The 23,145-nt window shown below is 42.0% G+C and overlaps 1 protein-coding gene and 1 non-coding gene across 10 annotated transcripts in view; both read right to left on the bottom strand.

Moving 5' to 3' along the window:
• Mark3 (microtubule affinity regulating kinase 3) overlaps positions 1–23,145 on the bottom strand; it is a 71,751-nt gene that overhangs the window by 24,945 nt on the left and 23,661 nt on the right. For all 9 annotated transcript variants that reach the window (XM_090344893.1, XM_090344896.1, XM_090344895.1 and 6 more), the window contains 7 exons: positions 17,873–17,943; positions 10,177–10,233; positions 6,170–6,406; positions 5,679–5,798; positions 5,356–5,455; positions 4,942–5,054; positions 4,001–4,154 (listed from right to left, as the gene is read on the bottom strand). In XM_090344893.1, the coding sequence (XP_090201019.1) occupies positions 4,001–4,154; positions 4,942–5,054; positions 5,356–5,455; positions 5,679–5,798; positions 6,170–6,406; positions 10,177–10,233; positions 17,873–17,943 (852 nt within the window). The remainder of the gene's footprint in view (positions 1–4,000; positions 4,155–4,941; positions 5,055–5,355; positions 5,456–5,678; positions 5,799–6,169; positions 6,407–10,176; positions 10,234–17,872; positions 17,944–23,145) is intronic.
• On the bottom strand, positions 15,097–15,203 carry LOC150054951 (U6 spliceosomal RNA). Its single transcript, XR_016537756.1, has one exon. It is a non-coding gene; the product is annotated as a U6 spliceosomal RNA (small nuclear RNA).

Here is a 23,145-nt window from a genome sequence, read left to right as displayed (position 1 = left end):
CCCCATGACGAAGAAGAAAGAAGAAAGAAGAGGAGGAAGAGGAAGAAGAAGAGGAAGAGGAAGAGGAAGAGGAAGAGGAAGAAGAAGAAGAAGAAGAAGAAGGCGGCGGCGGATGAAAAGAAGAAGAGGTGGGGGGTGGGGGGGGAGGGAAATGGGTACCAAGACATGTGAAAGGGTATCAATGTACGTGAATTAATGCACCTTCTATCTGGCAAGTATCATGTAACTCTTTTACTAATTACAATAAAAAATAAAAAAAAAATAAAATGATAAAACCCCGGAAAAAAAAAAAGAAAAGAAGAGGAGGAGGAGGAGGAGGAAGAGGAGGAAGAGGAAGAAGAGGAAGAAGAAGGAGGCGGATGAAAAGAAGAAGAGGAGGAAGAGGAAGAGGAGGAAGAGGAGGAAGAGGAGGAAGAAGAGGAAGAAGAGGAAGGAGGAGGAGGCGGATGAAAAGAAGAAGAGGAGGAAGAGGAGGAAGAAGAGGAGGAGGAGGAGGAAGAGGAGGAGGAGGAGGAGAAAGAGGAGGAGGAAGAGGAGGAAGAGGAGGAAGAGGAGGAAGAAGAGGAAGGAGGAGGAGGAGGTGGATGAAAAGAAGAGGAGGAAGAGGAGGAGGAGGAGGAAGAGGAGGAGGAGGAGGAGGAAGAGGAGGAAGAGGAGGAAGAGGAGGAAGAGGAGGAAGGAGAGGAAGAAGAGGAGGAAGAAGAGGAAGAGGAAGAAGAAGAAGAGGAAGAAGAAGAGGAGGAAGAAGAAGCAGCAGCAGCTGGGTGCTGATAGCTCATATCTATAATCCTGGCTACTCAGAAGTGTGAGATTTGAGGAACACAGTTCAAAGAGCCCAGGAAGGAAAATCTGTGTGAAACTTGTGTGTGTGTGTGTGTGTGTGTGTGTGTGCTAAGACTGGGTACTGTCTCTGAGCTCTTCAGCTCAAGGCTAGTGTTATAACATTTGAGCCAGAGCACCACCTCCATTTTCATACTTTAAGTTGCTCCATTATGAAGTGGATGGCCACAACAGGTATGCTTCCCAATCCCCACGGTTATTCCACAAGTTTTTAGCTTTTTGGTGCTAAGACTGGCTTTGAACAGTGATCCTCAGATCTCAGCCTCCTGCGTAACTAGGATTTACAGGCGTGAGCCACTGGTGTCCAGCTGAGACTTCTTTTTCTTTTGTTGGTTGTGGGACTTGAACTCAGGGTCTGGGCATTGTCCCTGAGCTTTTTTTTTTTTAATTAAAGAATTAACATTGATTTTTACATCATATTTCAAATGACATGTTTAACAAACAAGTACTCAAGAAGGGAATCTCTATATACAATCCCTGGCACTTAGATTTTAGAACATAATCAAAATTAGGCTGAGGCTTTGTATGTCACAGATACATAATAATCTATGTAATAAAATATTATGTCTATAAAGTCAGAAGTTTTTATGTCTATGTAGTTGTGCTTATATTTCCAGTACCATGGTCCATAGCATTGCGTATTCAACTTTTGAGTCCTCGCCTGAGCTTCTTTTGCTCAAAACTAGCACTCTACCACTTGAGTCACAGTGCTTCACTTCCCTGTTATTTTTGTTTCTGTGGTACTAAGGAATCAAACTGAGGGCTTAATGCACGTTAGGCCAGCACTCTACCACTAAGCCACAGTCCTAGCCTAGTTAATTCCTTTTTACTCTGGGATGATTAGTGGTTTAAATGGATCATACAGAATTTGTGTATGTTGGTTTCAGGGCTTGAATTCAGGGCATGGGCACCATCCCTGAGCCTTTGTGCTCAAAGCTAGCACTCTATCACTTCAATCACTTGGAGGTAAAGTCTCAAAGACTTTATTGCCTGGGCTGGCAAGTGTGATCTTCAGATTTTATTGCCTGAGAAGCTAGGTTTATAGGTATGAGCCACTGACAACAGGAATTTTATTGTTTTTATGTCACTTTTAAAATATTTTCTTTTATAGGTTTAGTGCTTGATTTCATATTTAAAGACTTGTACCAGTCTGAGTTATAAATTATTCATGTTTTCTTTGAATATTTCTAGGATTTTTTTTTTAACCTTTTGTCAGGCTGGAACTCAGCCTGGGCATTGTCCCTGAGCTCTTCAGCTCAGGCTAGTGCTCTATCATTTGAGCCACAGCCCTCTTCTGGTTTGCTGGTGGTTAGTTGAAGATGAGAGTCTCATGGACTTTTTGTGTCCATGTTGGCTTTGAATCGTGGGCTGGCTTTGAACTGCCATCCTTAGATCTCAGCCTCCTGAGTAGCTAGGATTACAGGTGTGACCCACTGGGGCCCAGCCCTAAAAAAATCTCTAAAATTTTGACATTTTTATCTTTTGCTACCAGGCCTGGGGCTTGCTCTCATGGTCTAGGTACTGTCTCTTGAGTTTTTGTGCTCAAGACTAGTGTTCTACCATCTGAGCCATAGCTCCATTTTCTAGCCTTTTGGTGTAATTAATTGGAGGTAAGAGTCTCATGAACTTTTCTGAGTTAGCTTTGAACTGCAATTCTTAGATCTAAGCGTCCCAAGTAACAAGGATTACAGGTGTGAGCTACTAGCTCCTGGCTTTTATATCTAAAGATCATTTTTTGAGGGGAGGGGGGTATTGGTCGTGGGGCTTAGACTCTGGATCTGGGTGCTGTTCCTGAGCTCTTCACCTCAAGGCTACTACCCTATCCCTTTGAGCCTCAGCTTTCTGGTTTTCTTCCAGTTAATTGGAGTTAAAAAGTCTCAGAGTCTTTAGTGCCTGGGCTGGCTTTGAACTGAGATCCCTGCATCTCAGCCTCCTAAGTAGCTAGGATTACAAGGGTAAGCCACCTGGCCCAACTAAGATTGATTTTTTTTTTTTTTTTTTTTTAATTTAAAGAGTTAGTCCTAGGTCTTGAAGTCAGGGCCTGGATACTGTCTCTGAACTTCCTTTGCTCAAGGATAGCCACAACACCACTTCTGAGCTTAGCTCTCCCAGGCATAAGCTTACACAGTATGCTAGTATCTTAGGACTCAATACAAGATGGTGTTGAAAGTGGAATAACCGTGGGGATTGGGAAGCATACCTGTTGTGGCCATCCACCTCATAATGGAGCAACTTAAGGTAAAGCATGAAAATGGAGGTGGTTTAACCACACCAACAGCAAGAGTAGGTACAGTAAATACTCAATTTGTGTATTGAGGCAAGAATGTATAGATACTGTATATTCACCAAGGTAGTCTTGACCATTATGGTATCCAATGATCATGGTTCATTGTTTTGTTTTGATTTTTTGTTAAGTCATAGGACTTCAGCTCTGGACCTGGGCATTGTCCCTGAGTTCTTCAAGGCTATTGTTCTACCCCTTGAGCCACACCACTACTTCTGGTTTTCTGGTGGTTAGTTGGAGGTAAGAGTCTCACGGACTTTAGTGCTTTTAATGCTGATGCAGGCTTTGAACAGCGATTCTCAGTTCTCAGCCTCTTGAGTAGCTAGGATCATAGGCGTGGCCATTGGGGCCCAGTTTTTATTGAAATTTTTTAAAGTGACTGGGAGTGTGGCCTAGTGGCAGAGTGCTTGCCTAGCATGCACAAAGACCTGGGTTCAATTCCTTCGTACCACAGATGTAGAAAAGGCTGGAAATGGTGCTGTGGCTCAAGTGGCAGAGCTCTAGCCTTGAGAAAGTCCAAGGACAGTGCTCAGGCCCTGAGCTTAAGCCCAAGACTGCCCCCTCCCCCCAAAAAAGTGACTCATTTCCTCAGCTCCAATCTCATTAGCCTCCCATGACTCACAACAGTCCAAACTATACAGAGAACATTAACACCATCACAGAGGGTGCAACCTACCAACCCTGCTGCTCTGGACAGTGAGGGTGAAGTTTTCACTCAGTTAAGCCTTCCCGAGCAAAAGCCTACCAAATGTGCCAAGATCAAAGCTCTGATCATGTCAACACATGTAAGAGCAGACATTAAGCCAATCTCCAAATATGCAAACCTTTTATAAGAGGACACTCTCAAAGAAGGCACTAGAAAGGCCTTAGACTTACCGTGGTCACTGTACCGTCTCTGCTTCTGACTCGAAGAAACACTTCTCTGCACTCTGTGGTGAGGCGACTGGCCAGTGTTGTTGCTGAGGTCGCTGCTTGGCCTAACCTTAGCAAGTGAAAGGTTGCTGCTAGAACTGGAGTCACTAGCGTCCAGCTGTGGGAAAATGAGAAGAATGGCAGACATACAGATCCCAGTAGTTTGTCAAGAACTTGCTTCTCATGACCCACACACCTCTCATGTACTTAACATGTACTTAGGAAAGGATATCAAGACAGAAGAAGACAAACCTGAACTCAGGCACAACTATTTTTCTAATGGCTGAGAAAACTCACAAAAGTGATCTTTCTAGGGTTTTCCAAATAGCAAGAGACACTGTTAACATTGCCAGTTCATAATTTCAGATCTATTAGCAACTATGGGTTAATTATGAATAACCAGTTTTATAGCACTAACATAAAGACTATATAAGAACAGTTTGTAATGGCTAAGGGAGTTAGATTTGTTACTTAAAGGTACATTATTTTTAATGATATGTTTCATATGTTATACACACATTTAAAAAAAAACTGTAAAGAGAATTCATATAAACTGATAATGAACATAAAAACGGTATTCTGGCTCTTCTCTGATTACACTTTTTTTTTGGCCAGTCCTGGGCTTGAACTCAGGGCCTGACATGGTCCCTGAGCTGCTTCCCACCCTCCCACCCCCCATATATGTGGTACCAAGGAATCAAGCCCAGGTCTTCAAGCATGCTAGGCCAAACTTCCACCCCATCCCTGAGCTTTTGTGCTCAAGGCTACTGCTCTGCTACTTGAACCACAGCACCACTTCTGGCTTTTTCTGTTTATGTGGTCCTGAGGAATCCAGAGTTTCATGCATGATAGGCAAGCACTCTATCTCTAAGCCACATACCCAGCCCTTCTCCGATTACTCTTACCTCTGAAGATTTTCTCCCCAACAACAAATACGTAGCTGTGATTTCATCATATTTCATTTTACTAAGAGATTCTTGAATTTCTTCTTGCGAATATCCCATTCCTACCATAATATCTAAAAGAAGGGTAAAATATGGTTTATAGTATTCCTACCTTCTAAGAACTAATTCTGTTACAGGACAAAATAATTTCTCTTATTTAACATAAAGGATTCCCCATTTTCTAATATGAACACGCAGCTGTCTCTCTTCTGAGTTAATGAGTGCTACAACAGGGAACTACAGGCACTATGAAAGAAGGTCCACAAATCTTGTGCTTACTTCCCCTTTACTTCTTTTTGAAATACACACACATGGATGTCAAGCAAGTATTTCACTTATAGAAATATACATATCATGGAAACACAGAATAATTACCTATTCTCTTCTGGTCTGAGATGTCTAGTTCTGGTTCGATGAATGGCTTAAGTTCATCTTCCTCATGCCCTGCATTGATCCACCTGTCTTTCATGATTTGCTGAAGTAAAATAAAACAAGCCAATAATCACTAAGAAGCTTCATCATTAAGAAACTTTACTTTCAACATTTCATTGATTATTCCTCAGGGTAGCTTAATTTCTTTCTTTCTTTCTTTTTTTTTAACTTCCTGGTGAAAAAACCCTAGGCAAATAAGCATCTAGCATATCACAGAAACAAAGCCAAGTGCTGTGAATTCTCTCCCTTCCCACTGGTACAGTTACCTCCAAAGTGCCGCGTTTTACTGGGTTCAGCACCAGGAAGCGTTTGAGGAGGTTTTCACAGTCTGTAGACATGTAGAAAGGGATTCTGTATTTCCCTCTCAATACTCTCTCTCTCAGTTCCTTTGGGCACATAGGAAGGAAAGAAAGCTAGGGTCAATCAAATAAAACAACAACAACAAACCCCAAACCCACTGAAAACTCCAAAGCTGAGGTGGTATTAATCCAGAGCTGAGTGTCAGTGGTTCACATCTGTAATCCAAGCTACTCAGGAGACAGATCTGAGGATCAAGGTTTGAAGCCAACCTAGTCTGGAAGGTCCATGAGACTCTTATCTCTAATAAACTACTCAAAATAAGCCTGAAATGCACTGTGGCTCAAGAGGTAGAGTGGTCACCTTGAATGGAAGAAGCTTAGGGAGAGTGCCCAGACCTGGAGTTCAAGCCCAAGGACCAGCAAAGAAAAAAGAACACAACAGCAACTAATTCTTATACCTTTAAGTTTTGCCCGTCAAAGGGAAGTGACCCACTGACTAGGGTGTACAGAATGACGCCGAGACTCCACACATCGACTTCTGGCCCGTCGTACTTTTTGCCTTGGAAGAGCTCTGGGGCGGCATATGGAGGACTACCACAAAACGTGTCTAGTTTACTTCCAACAGTAAACTCATTGCTAAAACCAAAATCTGCTATTTTAATGTTCATATCCGCATCTAACAATAGATTTTCAGCCTAGAGAAAAAAAACATCAAGACAAAGATTAAGTAAAATTCTAACTATGACAGGATTAGGAACTGAAGAAAAGCCTTTTCCAACAACATATGGTAAATGTCTCCAAATTAATTAAAAATCAGAAAACACTTTCTTGAGGAAAAAAAAAAAAGACAAATTAGAACTCTCAGTTTTAGAACACCAATAGTCAAATATAGATATCAAATATAGACTAAAAATAAATTTAAATATTAAATACCCCAAGGTCAAGATAAACTTTTGACAATTCTTTTAATATTTAATCATTAAGTGTTTCTGTACAAAAAGTGGTGTAAGAGCGAGGACTTAATTATTTGCATACCCAATGCTACCGACATGGTATTGGAAATATAAACATAACTACATAGACATAAAAACCTATGACTCTATAGACAGGTTTTATTTAATAAATTAGTATGTATCTATGATATACAAACCCTTAGCCTAATTTTGATTATGCTCTAAAAACTAAGTGCCAGTGATTATATATAGAGATTCCCTTCTTGAACACGTTTGTTAAACATGTCATTTGAACTATGATGTAAAAATCAGTGTTAATAAATTCTTTAATAAAAAAATAAAAAAAAGGGTGTGTGTGTACATAATTTCAAAGGAGGGGAAAGTTGACTCCACTAAATAAGGTTGTAAGCGAAGCGTCAGCTGCTCACACCTGTAATCCTAGCTACTCAGGGAGCTGAGATTTGAGGATCAAGGTTCAAAGCCAGCCCAGGCAGGAAGTTCTGTTAGACTCATCTCCAATAAAATACACAAAAAAGCTGGACATGGCGCTGTGGCTCAAATGGGAGCGCACTAGCCTTGAATTGAAGAGCTTACACCCTCAGTTCAAGTTCCAAGACTAGAAAGAGAAGAAGAAGAAGAAGAAGAAGAAGAAGAAGAAGAAGAAGAAGAAGAAGAAGAGGAGGAGGAGGAGGAGGAGGAGGAGGAGGAGGAGGAGGAGGAGGAGGAGGAGCAGCAGCAGCAGCAGGAGGAGGAGGAGGAGGAGAAGAAGGAGGAGGAGGTGGTGGTGGTAGTGGTTGTTAAAAAAAAAAAAAGAAAGAGGCTGGGAGTTTGATAGAGTGCTTGCCTAGCATGCACAAAGATCCAGGTTCTATTCCTCAGTACCACGTACATAGAAAAAAGCCGGAAGTGGTGCTGAGGCTCAAGTGGTAGAGCTCTAGCCTTGAGAAAACCCAAGGACAGTGCTCAGGCCTTGAGCTCAAGCCCAGGATTGGCAAAAAAAAAGAAAGAAAGAAAGAAAGAAAGAAAGAAAGAAAGAAAGAAAGAAAGAAAGAAAGGAAAAAAAGAAAAAAACAGGGCTCACTGGCGCTTGCCTGTAATCCTAGCTACTCAGGAGGCTGAGATCTGAGGATCAAAGTTCAAAGTCAGCCTAGCACAGATGACCTGAGATTCTTATCTCCAATTAACCTCTAGAAAACAGGAAATGGGGCTTGGCTCAAAGGTACGGTAGTAGCCTTGAGCTGAAAAGCTTAGGGATAGCACCCAGACCAAGTCTAAGCCCCAAGCCGCCCCCCCCAACCCCCCAAAACGACCAGAGACTCTTATTTCCAATTAAACCCATGACCTACAAAAAAAAAAAGACTTTTTGGGGGGGTAGGGGTGGGGAAAGGGGACAGGGTGTCAGCCATGGGTCTTGAATTCTGGGTCTGTGCGTTTGTCTCTGAGCTTTTATGCTCAAAACTAGTGCTCTACACCACTTTAAGCTACAGAACCAGTTTTGGTTTTCTGGTAGTTAACTGAAAGTAGAGCCTCTCGTGTGGGGCTGGGAGCATGGCCTAGTGATAGAATGCATGCACAAAGCTCTTGGTTTGATTCTCTGGTATATGCACAGAAAAACCTGAAGTGGCATTGTGGCTCAAGAGGTGGAGTGCTAGCCTTGAGAAAGCTCAAGGACAGTGCTCAGACCCTGAGCTAAAGCCCCAAGTCTGGCAAAGAAAAAAAAAAGCCTCTCATGGACTTTCCTGACCTGACCGGGCTGGCTTTGCACTTCATCTTGAGTAGCTCTAGGATCACAGATGTTAAAATAGTTGTCAAAGGGCACTGCTAGGATGGAGAGAATCCTCAACATCATTCAAGAGATATAAATCACAGTCACTTTTCACTAACCACAATGAATCAGGATGCTACTATAAAGCAGATGGTTATCTGGATGTACAATAATGAACACATGAAAGACTTGTACACAGGGCCTAAGCACTGTCCTTGGGCTGTCTCAAGGCTAGAGCTCAGCTACTTGAGCCAAAGCACTATTTCCAGCTTTTTCTATGGATGTGGTGCCGAGGAATAGAACCTAGGTCTTTGTGCATGCTAGGCAAGCACTCTACCACTAGGCCAAACTCCTGATGTCACCTCCTCCCCCCCACCTTTGGTTGTTGGGCTTAAACTCTGGGCCTGGGCACTATGCCTGAGCTCTTCAACTCAAGGCTAACACTCTACCACTTAAGCCACAATGCCACGTCCAGTTTTCTGGTGGTTAATTAAGAGATAAGATCCTCAGATCTTAGCCTCCCAAGTAGCTAAGATTATAGCTGTGAGCTCAGACCCTGAGGTCAAGCCCCAGGACTGGGGGGGAAAATGTTTTTAAGCAGAATGCAGTCTGAGCTGGGTTCTGATCGCTAACACCATTAATCCTAGCTACTAAGGAGGTGAGATCTCAGGACCATATGGAAGCCAGTCCAAACATATAAATCTAAAAGACTTATCTCTAAATAACTAGTAAAAACAAAAAGTGTAAAAAAAAAAAAAAAAACCTAGTAAAAAGTGTCGGTATAGCTCAACTGGTAAAGCACTTGCCCTTGGAAGAAAGATAAGGAAAAGTGGGAGGCCAAGTTCAAGGCCCTACTGGTAGTGGTGGTGGTGGTGTGTTTGGCAAGCACACACATTCAAGTAAGGACAAAAAGAGAGACAAATAGGCCGCTGTAGAGCTGTGCTCAAAGAACTCATTTTCGTTAAAGTTGTTAAACAGAAATTACAAACCTCATTGTGTCTTAAAAAGAGCATATTGAGTATTTGGTTATCTGAAATTGGATAGGGAACGGGGGAAAACAAGATGAGCGGTGGGGGAGGGAGGAAGGGAAATGGGGACCAAGACATGTGAAAGGGTATCAATGTATGGGAATTAATGCACCATTTATCTGGCAAATATCATGTAACCCTTCTATTAATTACAATAAAAATATATTAAAAAAAGAGCATATTGATAGAAAAAGTAACAAGGAAGATGATAAAGCAAAAAACAAGTGAGATGCTGGTCTGACCAAAGAGTGGAGGTGGGTGAAAAACACATTTGGGGGAAAGGAGCGAGGTTGGAAACATGACTATCCAGGAGGCTGAGATCTGAGGATCATGGTAAAAAGCCAGCCTAGGAAGAACAGTCTGTGACATTCTTATTTCCAAACAACCACCAGAAAGCCAAAAGTTGAGCTGTGGCTCAAAGTGATAGAACACTAGCCTTGAGTAAAAAAAAAAAAACAAAAACCCCAGGAACAGTACCCAGACCTGAGTACAAGCCCTATGTCCAACAAAAACAAAAACAATGATAATTGTAGCCCCTGTAGCTACTAGTGACAGTGAATGTAATGAGGGTGTGTGCTGAGAGGGACACCCCGGTGAGCAGCACTCCTGTGAAGGGAGCACAGAAGGACGAAGTTAAGATAGTATGGAAAATATTTAAAGAAGCTGGATGGGGTGGCTCACACCTGTAATCCTAGCTACTCAGGAGAATGACCACTCACCTTGAGGTCTCTGTGAACGATTCGTTTTTGGTGGCAATACTGTACTGCAGAGACAATCTAAAAAAGACAGAGGCAAGGTTAATCACCACTGGTAATTCCTAAATGAAAGAATGTGCTCAAGGATCTGAGTGGGAAGTTTTGAGGCTTAGATCTGAAGAACCTGGTTCGAAGCTAGCAAAGTCAGACAAATCCGTGAGAATTTCTTTTTTCCCTTGTTGTAAATGATGGAGTTTGGACTCAGGACCTGGACACTGTTCCTGAGCTTTTTCTTTTTTCCTCAAGGCTTGTGCCTTTTGAGCCACAGCTCCAATTCCAATTTTCTGGTGGTTAATTCGAGTCTCAGACTTTCTTACCTGAGCTGGCTTCAAACTGTGATCGTCAGATCTCAGCCTCCTATGCAGCAAGGCATGACCATGAGCAAAGAGACTCTTCTCTCCAATTAATCAGCAAAACAATAAAAAGAAAGGTGTGTGGCTCAGGTGGTAAAAAGACAGCCTTGATTGAAAGGTCCAAGTGAGAGTGTGAGACCCAGTTCAAGCCCTCATTTTAGCACAAAACAAGAGAAGGAAATAGGAAGTGGAGCTATGGCTCAAGGAATAGAGTGGTAGCCTTGAACTGAAGAGCTCAGGGACAACACCCAAGCCCCAGAGTTCAAGCCCCACAACAGACAAAAAAAAATTTATCACTAAGAAAGGAGGAAGGGAAGAGAAAGGAGGGAAAGAAGGCAGGCAGGTAGGCAGGTAGTCTGGGCTATATAGTGAGAGCTCCTCTTATGCCTTTTTTTATTTTATTTTATTTCTTTGGCCAGTCTAAGGTCATAAACTCAGGGCCTGAGCACTGACCTTGGACTTTCTCAAGGCTAGAGCTCTACCACTTGAGCCACAACACCACTTCCGGCTTTTATTATGTATTTGGTACTGAGGAATCAACCTGGGTATGCTAGGCAAGCACTCTACCACTAGGCCAAACTCTGCCCCCCCCCCTTTTTTTTTTGTGGGTCATGGGGCTTGAACTCTGGGCTTGGGCACTGTCTCTGAGCTCTTCAGCTCAAGGCTAACACCCTACCCCTTAAGCCACAGCACCACTTCCAGTTTTCTAGTGTTTAACTGAAGAGACTCATGGTCTTTAGCGACTGGGCTAGCTTAGAACTGTGATCCTCAGATTTCAGCCTCCTGAGTATCTAGGATTATAGGCGTGAGTCATTGTGCTAGGCAGTCTCTAAGACTCTTATCTCCAATTAACTACCAGAAAACTAGAAGTGATGCTGTGGCTCAAATGGTCAAGTGCTAGCCTTGAATTGAAGAGCTAAGGGATAGTGCCCAGGACTAAAGCTCAAGTCCCCCTACCCCAATCCCGCCCCCCAAAAAAGGAAGTCAAGCACTGGTGGCTCATTCCTGAAATGCTAGCAAAGTCCCCATTAGGTCTTATTTCCAATTTAGCACTCCAAAGCTGACAGTGGAGCCATGGTCAGGTAGTAGAGCACCAGCCTTGAGCACAAACAGGCTCAGGGACAGCAAGCAGGTCTTGAATTCAAGCCCCACACGTGATCAAAAAAAAACAAACCCAAAAACCTCAAAGAGAGGTGAAGCTTTCTTCCCTTTTTGTGTATATTAGTACTAGGGTTTGAACTCAGGCCCTGTGCGTTATCCTTTAGCTAAAAAGCTCAAATCTGGCATTCAACAACTTAGGCCACATCCCCACTTCTGGCTTTTTAACCAGTCACTGAAGATAAGAGTCTCTAACACACTTGTCTACACTATCTTCAAACTGCAATCCTCTGGCTCTCAGCCTCCTGAGTAGTTACGATCACAAGCATGTGCCAATGATGCCCACATATTTTTTGTTCTTATTTATCACTACTTTTATTATCTTTAAGAGAGAGAGAAATGATCAGTGAAATGGCAAAATATTTAGAGAGATAAATGATCAGAGAAATGGCAAAATATTTAGATAACTGTACGAAGTTTTAATTCAACATGTCAATTTACAATCTGTTACCTCTTTCATCTTTCTTCTCTCCAGGATGTAATTTTGACTATTGTTGCTTGAAAAAAGGTTAAGTAAAATAGCTTTGTTTTTCTCAAACAAAAATTTATCAAGAACCTTTACCTTACTACTTCATGACTGAATTTTTTTCTCATTCAGCAGTGATACTTTATCTTTCTGATATTGAGATTACACTTGCTTGTTCCTTATTATTTATTTATTTATTTGTGTTTTGGGTCATGGGGCTTGAACTTTGGGCCTGAGCATTTCAGCTCAAGGATACTGCCATACCCTGGAACTACAATCCCACTTCCCATTTTCTAGAGGTTAATTGGAGATAAAAGTCTCAGGTCCTTTTGTGCCTGGGAGGCTTGAACTGAGATCCTCAGATCTCAGCCTCCAGAGTAGACATGAGCCACCAAGCCTGGCTTTGCAAGTGTGTGTGTGTGTGTGTGCACTATGGTATGACACTCAGGTCTAGGGAACAGTCCCTAAGCTTTTTTGCTCAAGGCGAGCACTCTATCACTCTATTTATTTTTATTTGGACCTCCACTTTCAGCTTCTTTTGGTGGCTAATTGGAGGTTTTCGACCCAGGCTAGCTTTTTCTGCAATCCTCAGATCTTGCGAGTAGCTAGGATTACAGGTTATTTTCAGATTCTGCTTTTGAATCACATTTGACAATATTTTGCCATTTCTATAAGATCATTTCTCTCAATTTTTTTTAAGTTCTAAACAATCTAAAGATAATTGGAAAATATTCAACCTTACTACCTTTTTTTTTTTGGATCTGTTCTTAAGCAAGGAGTATGACCTTTAGGAAGCTGAAAGTCTGGATATTTTCCAGGTTAACACAAGAAGCTAGCCTAATTCCGCTTGGTCATCCAGGAAAAAACAGAGGCACTGTCTGCCAGAAGCAAACAAAGAAGGTGGAGCAGGAATGTACGTTCTTTGAAAAGTGCTCAACCAAAAAATTAAAATGGCGTATGCACTAAGTAAGGATGGAAATGGTGTAGAAAGGGAAAAAACATTTGCTGTAGAAGTTAAAGGGCCTATTTATGGCATAAAACATTAGGCTCAGTGCTATTTGTATGTATAATAAACAGGAAAACTTCAAAACAGTTATGATTTATAAGCAAATGGAAAGTAAGACACTTAGAAGCAGCATAGTAGAATCAGTATTATTATGCTTGCTTCTTCTAGGCCTGAAGGAGCTCAGACAAGTGACAACAAATTACATTCATCACACACAGAGCAAATCTAGCCACTAGCTATAGAGTATACACATATAAACCACTTTCTGTGTCTGACTAATAGGCTTCTCAAATGAATACTGCTCCTTGTAACTTCCACAGGAAATTTAAAATAAGAATCTACTTATGTGATTTTCTTAAGACAAACTCTAACAAGGGCTGGGAGCGTGACCTAGTAGTAGAGTGCTCACCTAGCATGCAGGAAGCCCTGGGTTCGATTCCTCGGTAACACATACATAGAAAAAGGTAGAAGTATGGCTGGGAGTTTGGCCTAGTGGTAGAGTACTTGCCTAGCATTCATGGAAGACCTGGGTTCGATTCCTTGGTACCACATACATAGAAAAAGCTGGAAGTGGTGCTGTGGTTCAAGTGTCAGAATGCTAGCCTTGAGAAAAGCCCAAGGAGAGTGCCTGAGTTCAAGCCCCACAACTAGCAAAAAAAAAAGAAAGAAAGAAAGAAAGAAAAGAAAAGAAAAGGAAAGAAAGAAAGAAAGAAAGAAAGAAAGAAAGAAAGAAAGAAAGAAAGAGCTAGAAGTAGTGCTATGGCTCAAGTGGTAAAGTGCTAGCCTTGGGCAAAAATTGTCCAGGGACAGTGCCCAGGCCCTGAGTTCAAGCACCAGGACTAGCCTCCCCCGCCACCCCCACACACACACAAAAAAAGACATACTCCAACAAATGCTTAAATAACAAGGAGTGGATAGGAGAGACTCTAGTTGTGGTTTGCTCTCCCTGTTTGTCACACACACTTTTCACATGATAAACAGATCACATTCACATAAATGACTCCATGTCAAATTCATTTGGATGAGAAGAAAATTAAGCTGTATGAAGCAAAACATATTGACTTTAGGTGGCCAATTTATAATTAAGAATATAGTTACTGAGCCATGTCCCAGTGGCTCACACTTGTTAAGCTCAGGATGTTGAGATCTTAGGATCACAGTCTGAAGCAAGCCCAGGCAAGAAAGTCTATGGAACTCAATAAACCAGTCAAGAGTCAAGAGTGGAACCGTGGCTCAAGTGGTAGAGTACTAGCCTTGAATGTCCAAAACTTAAAAAGACAGTGCCCAGGCCAGTGTGGCAAACACGTGTGTGCACAAAACTCAGAGAACACATTATGGAGGGGCCAAACAAGTGTTTTCTATAAACAATTTGAGTTTCCAGAATTCATTACGTCTAATGACATCTTTTTTTTTTTTTTTTTTTTTTTGTCCTGGGACTTGAACTGAGGGCCAGAGCACTATTCTTGGGCTTTCTCAAGACTAGAGCTCTACCACTTGAGCAATAGTACCATTTCCGGCTTTTTCTGCTTTTTTCTTTTTTTGGTACTAGGGATTGAACCCAGGATGGTGTACTTGCTAGGCAAGCACTTTGCCACTGAGCCTCATCCCAGTCCATCATTTCTGTCTTTTTCTTTTCTTTTATACTTTTTACTCTGCCAGCCCTGGGGCTACAGAACTCAGGGCTTGAGCACTGTCCTTGGGCTTTTCTCAAGGCAAAGTGGTCTGCCACTTGAGTCACAGCACCACTTCCGACTTTTTCTATATATATTCACCAAGGAATTGAACCGGGATCTTTGTGGATACTAGGCAAGCACACTACCACTAGGCCCAACTCTGGGCCTTTAAAAAACAAACAAACAAACAAACAAATATAGATAGATAGATAGATAGATAGATAGATATAGAACATTTCACAAATTTGTGTGTCAGGTGTCATTCTTGCACAGGGGCCATGTTAATCTTCTCTGCATTGTTTCAATTTTAGTATCTGTGCTGCTGAAGGGAACACCTGGCTTTTTCTATATATGTGGTACTGAGGAATCAAATCCAGGTCTTCATGCTTGCTAGGCAGGTACTCTACTACTAGGCCAAACTTGTGGCCCTAATTTCATCTCTTTAAGGTTAAAAATTCTAGCTGGAGCCAGGCACGGCGGTTCTGCTACTCAGGAGGCTGAGATTTGAGGATCAAGGTTTAAAGCCAGCCAGGGCACTAAAGGACTTGAGACTCTCATCTCCAATTAACCTCTAGAAAAGGGAACTGGGGCTTGGCTCAAGGGTAGGGCAGTAGTCTTGAGCTGAAGAGCTCAGGGACAGGGCTCTGAGTTCAAGCCCCATGACCAACTCCCTCCAAAAAAAAAAAAATCTAGTTGGAAATCAGAGAAGTTAACTCCAACTTGAATATTTAATAGTATTTGCCACTCCTGTTCCTTTTTGTGAAAGTATGGAATTCGAAATCAGGGCTTGGGTGCTGTACCTGAGCTTTTCTACTCAAGGATATTACTCTACCACATGGAGCACAACACTACTTCTGGTTTTTTGATGTTTCACTGGGGATGAAAGTCTTAAAGGCTTTCATGCACATACTGATCTTCAGATCTCAGTCTCCTGAACAACTAGAATTGTAAGTGAGCCACTGGTACCTGGCTACCATATAAATGAAGTCTTCTTGTCATATTAATTTGGCGATTATTATCTTGCCTATAAGGGCCTGTGTGCTGTCCTTGAGCTTTTGCACTCAAGGCTAGCACTCTACCGCTTTGAGCCACAGTACTATTTCTGGTTTGCTGGTGGTTAACTAGAGATAAGAGTCTTATAGGGACCAAGAGCATGGCCCAGTGGTGGAGTGCTTGCCTAGCACGCATGAAGACCTGGATTCAATTCTTTAGTACAACATACATTAAAAAAAAAAAAAGCTGGAAGTGGTACTGTGGCTAAAGTAGTAAGGTGCTAGCTTGAGAATGCCCAACGACAGTGCGCAGGCCCTAAGTTCAAGCCCCAGGACTGACCCCAAAAAAAAAAAGTCTCTCAGACTTTACTGCCTAGGCTGGCTTCAAAACACAATTCTCAGGTATCAGCCTCCTGAATAGCTAGGATTATAGGCATGAGCCACCAGTGCCTGGCCAATTTAATGATTTTTTTAAAATCTGAGTTTTTGGAGTCTTGTCTCAATCTATAACAGGCCTACTACTTAGGAGGCACAAAGTTAATCTTCCAATGCTTCTGTTTTCTATCGTTATCAATTCTTAAGGCTGCACATATCACATATCACTCACACACACACACACACACACACACACACACACACACACACACACATGATTTAAGTAAATATTGGGCTGGGGTATATATAGCTCAAGAAGTGAAGAGCCTGCCTAACAAACCATCAGCCCCTAGGTTCATTCCAATTGAGTATTTTATTAAAATGAGTCCATTTAGGACTGAGAGTTTGGCCTAGTGGTAAGAATGCTCGCCTAGCATGCATAAAGACGCAGGCTCAATTCCTCAGTACCACATATATAGAAAAAAGCCGGAAATGGTGCTCAGGGACAGCGCCCAAGCCCAGAGTACTAGCCCCAGGACCAACAAAAATTTAAAAATTTTGAAAAAAAGGAAACAAAAACCGTATTTGCTTTGGGCTTATCCTGGACAAAACTAAGAGTAAATATTGGGACTACCAACATCTTGCTGAATTCTATAGTTTTAGTTTAATGTCTTTGAAAGACTCTAGATTCTTTCAAGTTTAAATACCAAAAGTTAGCAATGATACAGATCTATCAAATACAAAAAGGAGGCCGGGAGTTTGGCCTAGTGGTTAAAGTGCTTGCCTAGCATGCATGAAGACCCGGGTTCGATTCCTTGGTACCACATACATAGAAAAAACCAGAAGTGGTGCTGAGACTCAAGTGGTAGAGCTCTAGCCTTGAGAAAGTCCAAGGACAGTGCTCAGGCCCTGAGCTTAAGCCCAGGACTGGCAATAAATAAATAAATTAATTAAATAAAACATATATTTAAAAAAAAACAAATACAAAAAGGAAAGAGAAGCACTTAGCTGTCTCTAACATAGTGCCTTAGGCAGGAAAATCACCTAACACACTTTAGTTGAACAAGATGGCCAATCCATATTGCAACCAAGAGGCCTTATGAAACTTAAAGCAAACTCTTGTTTGCTTGAGGGTTTAGAAATGTATCTTTGTGGGTGGGGTGTGTGGCCTGGCGGTAGAGTACTTGCCTAGCATTCATAAAACCCTGGGTTCAATTCTTCAGTACCACATACACATAAAAAGCCAGAAGTGGTGCTATGGATCATGTGCTAGAGCACTAGCCTTGAGAAAGCTCAAGGACAGTGCCTAGGCCCTGAGTTCAAGCCCCAGGACTGGTAAAATAAATAAATAAATAAATAAAAATGTAGCTTTACGGGGCCGGGAGTTTGGCCTAGTGGTTAAAGTGCTTGCCTAGCATGCATGAAGACCCGGGTTTGATTCCTCGGTACCACATACAGAGAAAAACGCCGGAAGTGGTGCTGAGGCTCAAGTGGTAGAGCTCTAGCCTTGAGAAAGTCCAAGGACAGTGCTCAGGCCCTGAGCTCAAGCCCAGGACTGGCAAAAAAATAAATAAATAAAAATAAAATAAAAATGTAGCTTTGTTAAATTAGCAAACTGAAGACATATTAATTCATACCTGTCTAAATTTAGCTCTTGCTTCTTTTTCCTTCATTCTTCCATGTGCAACCAAATAGTCAAATACTTCACCTATAATTGAGAGAAATAAAAGTAAACAGAAGTTCTACTTCTAAGTACTAGTTTTCTATAAATTAATGATTTCCTTTTATCAATACTTTATTTTTTAATATGGGTATAAAGTGGAATATGAACTAAATCTTTTTTTTTTTTTTTGGTCAGTCGTGGGGACCTAAGCACTGTCCTTGGACTTTTCTCAAGGCTGGAGCTCTACCACTTGAGCCACAGCACCACTTTTGGCTTTTTTCTATGTATGTGGTACCGAGGAACCGAACCCAGGCCTTTGTGCATGTTAGGCAAGCACTTCACCACTAGGCCACACTCCCAGGCCCACAAATATCTTAAACTAGGGAAAAAAACTTAAATTCCTGTGCTGGACAAGGTGGTACTACTATAATTCCATAATTGAGGAAGATCTTCGGTTTGAAGCAAGCTTGAGCTACACAGCAAGTTCAAGACTAGCATGAGCCCTTGTTGCAAACAACAAAAACAGGGCAGGGCATGCCCAAGCGCAGAGTTCAAGTCCCATGGCAAACGGTAATAAAAGTAAAAGTAATAACAACAACAACTACTACTACTACTACAGGGCTGGAGGTAGAAGTGTGGCTTGAGTGGTAGAGTGCCACCCTGGTAAAAACAAGGCTCTGAATTCAAACCCCAGTACTGCCAAAGAAAAAAAAAAATCCTCATGTTTATATAACTTTCATTTTAAGGGGTATGTGTTTTCAATCTACCTTCAAAGATGGATTAAATCTGTGTTAAAAGAGGATGTCCTTCTTGCAGGATTATGATCACAAAACCTTTCCTGAATACATTCATTATTCAACTATTCTCCACATATTGACTGCCTACTAATGGCAGGTGCGATTCTTGGCTCTGGAAAATGTAGTCATGAACAAGCACAATCTCTTTCCTGGGTTTCTCTTCTAGCAGAGGAGGTAAGAAACACAACAAACAAGTATCATTTTAAGTCCCTGTGGATGCTATGCAGAAAGAAGGAAGAAAACAGGAAGAATACATGAATTTCTATGTCTGTACTCTGCTGACCTGGGAAGGGAGGGGACAATGTAACTTCAAGTAAGTGAAAGCAAAGAGCAAGAGTACCAGGGAGTCCAAGAGAGCCAGGGCATGAGGATGGGCAATGAGATATAGGAAGAGGAACCAAGAAGAAATCTAGCTTTTTTCGGAAGGAAAGGAGAAGCTGAGAAGAGGAAATGATTTACTTCTTAAAAGGATCACTGCCTGCTAGAGGAAAGAGGAAACAAACAGGGGAGTTTGCTGGAAGGGAACCTGAAGGGATTTGTGGAATAACTGTGACGGGGCCAAGAGTAGAGTACAGAACGGTGGTGAGCAGTGCGTTCAGGGCATGATGGCAGCAGGACCACAGAGTGATGATCTGAAGCACTTGGCTCTAGCTTTCAAACTTTAAACCCTAACAAATAAAATTTTTTAACAGTCCTGAAGTTCCCAAGTTCTTTTGCTCAAAGCTCCAACTTTACTAATTGAGCCACAACGGCTTTTTAGTGGTTAACTGAAGGTAAGAATCTCATAGATTATCCAACTTGAGCTGACAGTCTCTAAATAAACAACTTCTATATATGTTTTCAGAGAAGTAGTATCAATACCAACTAGAAAACAATTAAGAATGTGTGAGTATTTACTAAAAGCAGGACAACTTACAAGCCTAAGTGGAAGGACCGGGAGTTTGGCCTAATGGTAGAGTGCTTGCCTAGCATGCACGAAGACCCGGGTTCAATTCCTTGGTACCACATACATAGAAAAAAGGTGGAAGTGGTGCTGAGGCTCAAGTGGTAGAACTTTAGCCTTAATAAAGTCCAAGGACAGTGCTCAGGCTCTGAGTTCAAGCCCCAGGATTGGCCAAAAAAAACCCCACTTCCTGCTGCAAAGAACACAGATAAAGTTCAAGTCTTATAAGTAAATCTATTTAAGAAATTTTAAATGCAACATAAGCCTCTTAAGAGATTTCTGCAATCATAAAGCAACTCAAAATTACCCAACTTAGAAACCAGGAATTCAACCCAGATCTCTTTTTCCTTATTAAAAAGGTATTAACATTCAGATTAAGCAACTGGAACAAAACCCTCTAAAGGTTGTTTACCAGGAGAAAAGCAGCGGAGTGGCAACCTTGCCAAGGGCAGGACTGGATAGGGTGACTGTTCGTGTATAGTTCAAAGAGCCAGTGGTACTCACGTGGGTCCTGTAACAAATTAGCTATGGAACACCTGGAACATAACAACCTTTTTTTGGGGGGGGGAGGGGGCGGGTTATGGGGCTTGAGTTCTGGGCCTGAGCACTGTCCCTGAGCTCTTCAGCTCAAGGTCACCCTACCCCCTGAGCCACAGCCCCACTCCCATTTTCTAGTAATTAACTGGAGATAAGAGTCTCAGGTTCTTTAGTGCCTGGGAGGGATTTGAACCCTGACACTCAGATCTCAGATCTCCTGAGCAGCTAGGATTACTGAGTAATCAGTACCAGCGCCCAGAAAGAATAGTCAATTTAATGAAACTTTTTGTAATCTGTGTGTCAGATAGTGCTTCCTTGAGCTGATTATAACACAAGGCAGAGCTGGATGTCAGTGGGTCATACTTGTAATCCTAGCTACATGAAAGAAATGAGAACAGGAAGATTATGGTTTCAGGACAGCATGAGTAGAATAATTGATTAAAAACCCTTTCTCAAACTATAGCTGGGCACACCATGTTTGTGGTTTGTCTGTTTTCGCAGGCTTTATGGAAGTTGAGAATGGGAGGATTACAGTTCTAGGCAAGGTTGGGAAAGAAGGTCCTTGAGACTGTCTCATCAAAGGGAGGCCAGACAATGGTACATGCCTGTGATTCCAATAACTATGGGAAGTCTAATGCAGGCAGATCATGACACAGGAGCCAGCAAGGGCAGGAAGGTAAACTATTCTAAAAATAACCTATGAAAAATGGCCAGAAACATGGCTCAGTGGTAGAGTACTAGAACAGTAAACAGCAAATCCCAATGCCATCAAAACTACACAACTCATCTAAGACAATAAGCAATCACTCCCATTCCTCCAGGAATGTTAAGGGATGTGTTAGCACATTCACAATGAAGTCCAGAAAACTGGACCCTATTTCTTACTCCGACATGTAAGCTGGAACTCAAGGCCTTGACTTGCTGCTACTCAAGAAGCACAGTACTATGCCACATTCTCAAGACCCTGATAGACAAATTTTCAAATCATATGGCCAGCGAGGGTCGGCTGGGTTTACCTATCTTTTTTGGGGGGTCGTCATGGGGTTGAACTCAGGGCCTGGGCTCTGTCTCTTGAGTTTTTTGCTAAAGGCTTGTGCTCTAACACTACTTCCAGTTCTCTGGCAGTTTACTGGAGATTAAGTCTTATATTTTCCTGCCTGCCTTGGCTGACTTTAAACCTTGATCTGCAGATCTCAGCTTCCTGAGTAGCTAGGATTATAGGAGTGAGCCACCAGGATCCAACTTATCCATCTCCTTTCCACTAAACTTGAGATTCTTCTCACTCTTGCCACTATATAAGAATAATCTCTATGGTCTGGGTCCCTAAGATAGACAGGAACAGAAAGCAATGGTAGATTGATAAACCAGAGAGGTTACATGCTGTCAGAAGGAAGACTGTGCTCCAGAACTGGCAACGGGAGACTGCACTAAGCCTTACTAGTCTCTACTTCCTCAAGGGCAAAAGCCCATTACACACTGCAGAGGCACTGTGAAGAACAGGATGCCTGAGAACAAGTACCTCAACCATAGCAGAGATCACAGAAACAAGAAAGCTATGAAGGACCATTATGTTGGATTGTTTGACATAGAATGAGTGCTGGAATCCCAAGCAGATTTTTTGTTCTGCATAACCTTCAGTTCTTCCTACTGCTCTTCAAGTTTGAAAATCCCAACTAAATTCTCAAAACTATACATTTAATATATAAAATACAAGGAGCCAGGAACATGGTCTAGTGGTATAGTGCTTGCCTAGCATTCATGAAAACCCAGGTTCAATTCCTCAGTACCACTTACAGAGAAAAAGATAGAAGTGATGCTGTGGCTCAAGTGGTAGAGCACTATCCTTGAGAATGTCCAAAGACAATGTTCAGGCCCTCGGTTCAAGCCCTAGGACTGGTAATAAATATATTACAAAATCAATATGAATCAGCAGTATAAAAAGGTAGTTTTTTTCAGCTGGGTACTGATGGTTCATGCCTGTAATATTAGCTCAAGAGCCTGAGATCTAAGGATTGCAATTGAAACTCACTTGGCATGAAAGTCCATGAGTCATCTTCAACTAACCACCAGAAAATGGAGTGATGCTGTAGATAAAAGTGGTAGAGGGGCCGGGAGCATAGCCTAGTGGTAGAGTGCTTGCCTAGCGGTAGAGTGCTTGCCTAGCATGCACGAAGCCCTGGGTTCAATTCCTTGGTACCACATACTCAGAAAAAGCCAGAAGTGGAGCTGTGGCACAAGTGGTAATGCACTAGTCTTGAGCAAAAAGTGTCCAAGGACAGTGCCCAGGCCCTGAGTTCAAGCCCCATGACTGGCAAAAAAAAAAAGTGGTACAGTGCTAGCCTTGAGCTGAAGAGCTCAGAGAAAGTGCCCAGGCTAAAAGTTCATAAAGGACAAAAAAAAAAAAAAAAGGTAGTTTCAGAAATTAGCCTATTATATATAAACTGATTCTTATCCAAGACAGGCATACTATATACTACATATTATACTAATAGTTAATGCAACTTATTGAAGTATGATTCAACTTTATTTCTCTAAGTTTTATAGCTTAGATCAAAAAATTAATCATAAAACAAAACTACAATCTTGTAGGAAGTGTCTCCAGAAGTTTGTATTTTGCAAATCCAGTCTAATTCTCAATCTGTTTGAGTGTCTGCTATGTGCCTGGCATGGTAATAGCCCCAGGGAACATGAAAAGGTGGCCAGAGGAGGGTGCAGTAGCTCAAGCCTATAATCCTAGGTACTCAGGAGGCTGAGATCCGAGGATCAAGGTTCAAAGCCAGCCCTGCACTAGTACACTAAAGGACCTGAAACTCTTAACCACTAGAAAATGGGAAGTAGGCTTGGCTCAAGGGTAGGGCGGTAGCCTTGTACTGAAGAGTTCAGGAACAATGCCCAGACCAAGTTCAAACGCCATGACCCAAACATACAAAAAAAAAGGGGGGGGGGGCAAGGAAAGCTGCTGACCTCCAC

Source organism: Megascapheus bottae, chromosome 14 (assembly GCF_031878675.1).
Source record: "Megascapheus bottae isolate mThoBot1 chromosome 14, mThoBot2.hap1, whole genome shotgun sequence".
NCBI lineage: Eukaryota > Metazoa > Chordata > Mammalia > Rodentia > Geomyidae > Megascapheus > Megascapheus bottae.
The sequence above is the reverse complement of the archived record's forward strand: the minus strand, read 5'-3'. Positions and strand labels throughout refer to the sequence as shown.